Raw genomic sequence first — 7,638 nt, forward strand, 5'->3', positions numbered from 1 at the left:
GACCTCTGGCTTACATCGTTATCTGCCTTCTCAATGAAAGTTGCCTCGATGGTCTCCCTCCCACGTCGCGACGGATGCCTCCACCTGATCACTGTGACCCTCGAAACTGGGATGACAATTAGGACAAGCGCACGAGTGATTCTTTAGTGTCTGTGGGGTGTCATTTGAAAAGGTCTCAACCCAGTTTGTGTGTGGACGAATGTGGTCGTTCAAGCATTCAGAAGTTTGTCCAATACGCTGCTTTCCGGACTTCAGGGGAAATGAATGACATCCTACAGCCAGTTCAAACATCACCACTTCTTGTAGACCGGTGATTTTTTTTTTAAATTTCCATGTAGCACAGCGAAGCAACCGTGGCTATGAGTGGCGTACAGACATGGACAGATAGATGACAGTAGCAAGGAGTGGGAGACAACGGGCTTAGTATGTGTCCTGGGCTGACTTCAGGAGGACCTGTGCCGACATCCGTCCGGAAAGTCTTCGGAAAAATCCAGAAAAAACCTCAGACAGCACAGCTGGCGGTAGGATTCGAACCCACCACCTCCCGGTATCCAGCACGACCTTGGCTACTACCGAAGGAGCGGGACGCCTTAACCTCCTTGGCCATGCCGCAGGTGATCGGTGATGAAGTTGGTGGTCTTTGCATCGATGTTAAAGTCCCCCGGCAGCAGTATCAGCGATGGCATGTGGACTGCTAAGGCATAGGTGAGGTATGTTACAAATCGCAAAGATGTTGCAGTGGGGGCAAAGTAGGCGGTTATGATGACGTGTCCACTCTCAAATTGCACCGAATAGAAAAGAAAACGAAAAAAAACAAACAAAAAAAAAACATTGTCCTCGTCGTCACTACTACCGTCCATGACTTGAAAACCCGAGACGAGGTAGGGACGATAACAGTCCAAGTTCAAGTCATGTTCAAGTTGATAAGTTCAAGTCATGGATCGTCAACACCAGCTCGCTACTACTGCCGTGTTCACTTTTCCTTCTGCGGACGCCGCCGACGTTGCGACCTCGGAGACGAGGCACTAACAGCTGTCGCTGTAAAAAAAGACGCGAAAAAACGTTATTTCGAAGCACACAAACTGTTGGCTGAGCTGAGTTCTTCGTCAAGTTAATGAAAGATGCTGCGGAAGAAAAATGATCACAGGTTTCTTCCTGTTTCCTGTCCCCCACTCCTTCCTGCTGTCCTCTCCCCATCTGTACGCTGCTCATAGCCACAGTTGCTCCGCGGCGCTAACGTGGCATAATAATAATAATAAAACGCCTTCTCACTCTGATTTCAGATAACTCTGTATTGCAACCACACTGCCGTTGTCAGCAGAAGCTTGCAAAACGACAATTGAAAGGGCAGGTACAGTGCTGGACAACAGTTTACGGAACATGCTCCAGCACGTTCCTTCCTCAGAGTGACACGCTTGCAGCGAATGGTACCGTACGGACTTGCAAACAGGTGACTGGGTTACCTAAGTACTGCTTGCGACACACTTGTCCGATATCTCCAGCCCCCGTAAAAGCGGGTTACCGATCCAAGTTGCTGTGCTGCCGTCGCCTTCGTGTCACTTCCGTTCCCCTGGTGGCGGCGGGGCTGCGCAACACCACCAGACGGGAGAGATGGCGATCCGATAACCATGCGTCGTCTGCTAGCTCCAAATGCGTCGACCGGGGCAGAGCGTCAGAGCTTCCCTCGACGTGCGGTTATCGGATCGCCATGTCTCCCGTCTGGTGACGCTTCGCAGCCCTGCCTCAACCAGGGGAACGGAAGTGACGCGAAGGCAACGGTAGCACAGCAATTTGGTTCGGTAACCCGCTTTTATGGGGGCTGGAGATATCAGATAAGTGTGTCGCAAGCAGTACATGTCTGTAAGTCCGTACAGTCCCACTCGCTGCTACCATGTCACTCTGAAGGAAGGAATGCGCAGGAACGTGTTCCGTAAAGATTTTGTCCAGCACTGTGCATGAGCTCCTCGCATCGAATCTTTCGGAGATCTGGGCGCATTTTTATTCAGGTTAGGTGAAACACCCTATATGTAGTTTTCCATTTCACGTGAATGAAAGGACTCAACAAAAGTGAAATATCTACGAAAAATTCCGTTACGTAACCTGTTGTGGAAAATGCATGTCGATTACATTACGAATAAAGCTAATTGAATGCCTAGTTACATGAAAAGTAACCTTTCTCGTGTTACCAGTCACCTAAATCTACAGGGTGGTCCACCAACCATGGTAGAAATTAATGGTAAATAATGTAGGCAACTGAGAGACATGCGGTCGAGGCTTTTTTTTTTTTTTCTGCCAGGAACATTTGCCATGTATTGGTACTATTTTATTTCATTTCAATTAATCTAAATTTAATTTCTTGAACTGAACTGCGAAATTTCCCAAGTCAACCGACGCTTTCGACGTTGACGGCTTTTGGAACTGTTTGGAATTCCGAACATTTCCTTAGAACAGAACTTACAACCAGGTCATCCTTCTAAAAGTGCTGAAGCACAACCAAACCAGGGCACTGTCCGAAGATACATAATAGCGAGTTTTAGTGCGATGTTGGCTATCGCCTGAATGTACGTAAGGAATAGCGTGTGTGTGGGACGACCAACGCTATCTTTTACATACGCAAAGGCGATAGTGTAAGATGCAATAAAACGCCAGGCTCAACCTACGGTTTACAAGTGGGGCATTCCAACAGGGATTTCTCTTTCCTATTCGAAGAATGGCAGCTGACATGGCACTGTACATTCGAATTTTTTTTTTGAATATTCCGAATTTGAAAAAAATAAAAAATCATTCGGGGCACGTTTTTTGGCATTTTTTGGCAAATGCCGAAAATCACACGCCCTACCTTTGCCTACCTAATCACTTCTTATGTAGAACTCACTCCCTTGAGATTATGAGAAGTTTTTTAGAGGGCGTCGTATCTACTCACGCCTATAACCTGCAGAATCTTCAAGTGGGAGGGGGACAACATAGTAGGGTTGCTGTGGGCCGAGACCAGTGGCATTTTCGAGAGGTGATGTGGTTGCACGTTGAACACACTGAACATTTGCCCATCCAAAGATCACAAGGGGGATTCCCGTTTCTAATCATTCTCCTTCGCTTTACTTCTGTCTGTCACGCATGTACAGGTTTTTATGTGTCTTGACGGGCTGAAAGTTTTCCTAAAACGGGCTGAGTAATGAACGAAAGAAGGAACTTCGCAGAAGGAAGAAAGAAACGCGTTCTGCACCGCATCTCAACTTACGCTGCAACCACCGCAGCCAGGGATTTTTCCAGCACTACCCCCACATAAGGTCTTACAACAACCCCCAAATACTCAGCAAAATAAAGGCCGAAACCTCAACAGATACGGGTGGCTCACACACCCTGTCAACACGCCCCTTTCATGAACAGAGTGCGCAAATCCCTGACTGCAGCGGAGACCGCGGCAACCGCGGTAGCTTTGCAAAAAAGATGAAGCAACGCCACAACAACATCCCGTGAAAGGAAACCAAAACATGAATTTGTGTTCCTTTAATTGTGTTTCCAGATTTAGTGTTACCAAGCATCAACGTGCTGCGCATGTCTCGAAGACAAATGAAGTGGACACGAGCGCTTCACTTATGTGTGTAGTGTCGCTTCTCGACTTACCTTTCTGTTGCGGCATATGTACTTTGGCTTTACTCTTAGGGTCCATGTTTCGTCCTCATGCCAAAGTGCTTATGGACGGCTGTACCACACCTGTTACAATGGAGACAAACGAGGGGTTTCTAGAATTATCTCTTATCTCAACCACTGATGGACGGTCTCAACATTTAATATCGTTCCCCTTATCGGGAGCTATTTTTTACAGTCAGCGGTGCCGCACGTGCCTCCGACAGAATGACATACGGTGGCATGGCACGATGTACACGAAACCAAATAATAAGAGGAAACAATTAACAAAGCACTAGATGGAACTGTTCTGAGACTGAAACACGGAAACACACGAACCTCGCGGCATATGTTGGGTGTGCTCTCTGCAAACACACAAGCAGACAAAGCGGACGACTGGCGGTAAAAAAAGTCCCACGAACGTTCCCGTCCCCTCCAGCATTAAACTTGCCGCTTGGAAACGGTGGACACAGTACGTCTTCCAACAAAAACCAGTAAAACGAAACTATGCCAACTATGCCCCTCGTGCATAAACGCAAGTAGGTGCAAGCAGGTGGGTGAACGCGTAGTAGAATTCTATTGGTGGGGAAAACTCACGTGACCTCTAGCGTCGCTTTTTTTTTTGTCTCTTTGGGTGACGTGTGACGCTGGCGGGGCTTTCAAATACTTGGCCTTCGAAGAGGAAAATCAGTTGCGCTGCGCATGCGCTAGAAGTGATGATGAAGGAACGAATAAGCGAGAGACACGGGACACGAAGACAAGCACAAGGGTGAGAACTCTTGTGCTTGTCTTCGTGTCCCGTGTCTCTCGGTTATTCGTTCCTTCATCATCATGCACCAGTTAGTCTGCGCCCTATCTCTTTTATCTAGAAGTGATGTTGGTGATGTGATGTCACGTGTCTTTCTTTGCCGCCGCGCTTCGTGTACGCCATGGCGTACGCATGCGCTAGCGGTTTGTTTGCTTGAGCATGGCTGAAGATGAGATTTGTGGTAGTGGTGAAGCAGCTTTGCCAGATATTCCGTTCAAGTTCCTCGCTGGATGTCCCGCTCGTCCGGGGAACGTTTCAGCAACGCCTGCGAGTTTCATGCTCGCGGTTCAAAAGGTGAAAGATGAAAGTTGAAAGTCATCGTTGATTTCTTAGGCAATTTGAGGCTTTGTTTGTATCTGTCCCCTCTATGTTGTTCCAGCCTCAGAACATCAGTTTATCTCTTGTTCAAAAGGTGAGGGCGTCTACAAAATTGTAAAATGGGCCGCTCCGAGTTCAGTTCGGAAATATTTACATAATTAAACTGACGTTACATGACATTCACATCATGAGGTGGCAAAAGCCTAGTAAGAATAAATGCCGTTTACCGCATGATTCTGGGGGCGTACTTATTTTATTATAATGCAGTGACACGTTTAAGATGCAACAAGTGCCAGTCCGCTTTTTCTCAGCTGCACCTTCTCAGTCCAGGCAGCAGCAGCACCAGGTGAATGTAGGTACACAACTTCCAAGTGAATTAAGACGCACGAGTGCAATTCTGAAGCTGGTAAGTACGTCTCATGCTACACGCCATTCGCGTTCAACGCTCTTATTTTGCATGTGTTGTAACAAATGATTCAGTGGCAGAAACCCGCAGACTGGTGCGTAATGTACACCCATAGTGCCAAGTTGGACGAATTCTGGTGACGTGTTCGTAAAATCTGTGTAATCGGACTGTCTAATTGTCACCTGTTGTATCTTAACACCGAAGTCGGTATATGAGTAAGAAATATCGTGGTTTCGGCAGTTATCAGTAATCTTTCGTTGTGCTTAATGATTCCTATTATTTTGTATTTGTGTTTTCACTCAGAATTATCATACTGTATTCTTAACTGGAGCAACAAAATTACAAAACACATGATGATTGTGTTGAAACTGATGACATTGCTGATTTTTACTGATTTCAGATTTTCTGGCATGGAGAGAAGAAATGCGCAGAAGGCAGCCAAGAGTCACTAAAGGCACAGGGGTAAAAAGACTGAAAGATGGAGGTTTAAAGTGTTATTATATTTGTAACTGATCGGGCGCTTTTACAGAGAAGAACATCAAAGGAAAAAGGTCCATAAAATCATAAGGCTCCGTCAGGCGTGGGATAACCTTCATTGATGATTCGTCTGCAACGTTCCAGACTGGCAAGGTTCCAGGACATAACGGGATGTATGCTCCGGGGCCCCCTACCATCTCGCTCATGATCAGAGCTGACAATTAAGGCATAATGGTTTCAAATTTCCAAAGATTAACAGCGTGTACAGCCCGAGACAAAAGTTCATGGCACTGCGCTTTTCTTCATCGGAGTGGTCCCCTGCCAGCTACCAGCAAAAGATCGAATAAGAAACGGGCCTATCTCTCAGTATGTGCGTCCGCTCTTGTTTGATGCTAGGATGTCACTCCAATGGAGACCATTGTGGTCCGTAAACATTTGTACCAAGCTGTACATCGTACAACCCCGACAACCAACAAACACTGCTCGGTAAGGTCAGTGTTCCAATTTGAGATTTTGCTGCCTATTTCTTCCCAAAAGGCTGCTCTTGCAAAAATGCTTAAGAAAGTCATTTGGATGAACTCCGGAGTACCAAGACAAGTGCAGAACAAAAAATTTATAGTTAGACTTTGAAGGCAGTAGTCAACATAAATAAGTTTTACCTCTGAGTGATGATTGCCCATTCAAGGCAACAACAAACTCATAGGTTCACCACATCATCTAAACTTCCTCGGCCTGTTACAGCTTGTTTCTGTCCACGACGACATCTTCAAGGTGCATATCCTGTGCCATGCAACCAGAGGAGTGACTACATGAACTATCATTTATCGAGCATTTGTGAGGAGATTGTTAGAGGAATCAGGCAGATGTGTTTCAGATTTTTTTTTTTTTTTTTTCAGTTTTCAGGTTTTTATTGTTATTCCATGACAGTATACACTGATAGTGAAACTGGGCAAGCCTTGTTGGACAGTCCAAGACACAGTCAATGCAAATGTCTACACGATTTGAAGGGAACCGAAATACCAAGAACACATGACAAGTATAAGAAACAAATAGCAAAGTATTGCACAGCAGAGAAATGCACATAATCAAAAAGTAATTGCATGTCACCCTACGTATCAGCAGAAAAGTCCTGTTTGATGGTGTTTTTGAAGGATACCAGATTATTGTTCGAATGAATGCGTAGAGCAGTGTTTCTCAAACTGTGGGTCATGAGCTGTTGAAAGATTCATTGTTTCACGCCCAACCAGAGGGTAAAGCTCAATTCATGTTCAAAGCATTAATGGACCGTCATGTGTTGTCACATGACAGTGCTGCATTCATGAGTAAATGATGTAGATGTGAAGGTCCTTAAGCATGAATTCAACAGAAATCCTCTGGCTGGGTGTATTTCCTGCTCCTTGGCACACTCTTGGAATCTGGTTGAAAAGGTGCTTCTGAAAACTGCCCTGCTGCTATAGCTTTCTTCACACCATCTGTGCACCAATATTTGAACAGATTGGGACAAAAGTTTATGAAGCACCGGGGTCTTGCATTTCTTCATGGGAGTGACACCCTAGCAGCAAACAGGAGTGGCCACACACACTGAGAGGTGCACAGAACAGCCAGTCACCTGTTTCTTATTCGATATCTTCCTCCGATAGGCAACAGGCTCATTGATATGGTGTCCAGCTGGAATTTGCGGTATTTTGGAACGATGTTTTGCTAATGAGACCAGTAAAAATATCCAAAACTGGACCTGGACTGCGTGTTTGGCTCACTGAGGTTACCAAAGAGCTACATTTCCTTGAGGTGTGAAACAAAGCTTGATAAAATGAATCAACCAAGTTGTGTGATCTAACTGGCCAATACTGGTAGATTTACAATATAGATTTGCAATATCTTGAGGACTTTTGCCCCTCTTGTAACAAATGCTAAATAAATGCAATCAAGCATACATTGGAACTCAGTTGCTGAGGCAAGACACGTGAACATACAAACATATGTGATTGTGCTAGTTATTTTC

The 7,638-nt window shown here is 45.5% G+C and overlaps 1 protein-coding gene across 1 annotated transcript in view; it reads right to left on the reverse strand.

Moving 5' to 3' along the window:
- The window catches only part of LOC135391375 (uncharacterized), a 47,701-nt gene extending 43,505 nt beyond the window's left edge, over nt 1-4,196 (reverse strand). The window contains exons 1-2 of the mRNA XM_064621629.1: nt 3,967-4,196; nt 3,625-3,714 (exon numbers count right to left, since the gene is read on the reverse strand). Coding sequence (XP_064477699.1) covers nt 3,625-3,670 — 46 coding nt within the window. The 5' untranslated portion in view covers nt 3,671-3,714; nt 3,967-4,196. The remainder of the gene's footprint in view (nt 1-3,624; nt 3,715-3,966) is intronic.
- Between the last annotated feature and the right edge of the window lie 3,442 nt (nt 4,197-7,638).

This window comes from Ornithodoros turicata, chromosome 4 (assembly GCF_037126465.1).
Source record: "Ornithodoros turicata isolate Travis chromosome 4, ASM3712646v1, whole genome shotgun sequence".
Taxonomy (NCBI): Eukaryota; Metazoa; Arthropoda; class Arachnida; order Ixodida; family Argasidae; genus Ornithodoros; species Ornithodoros turicata.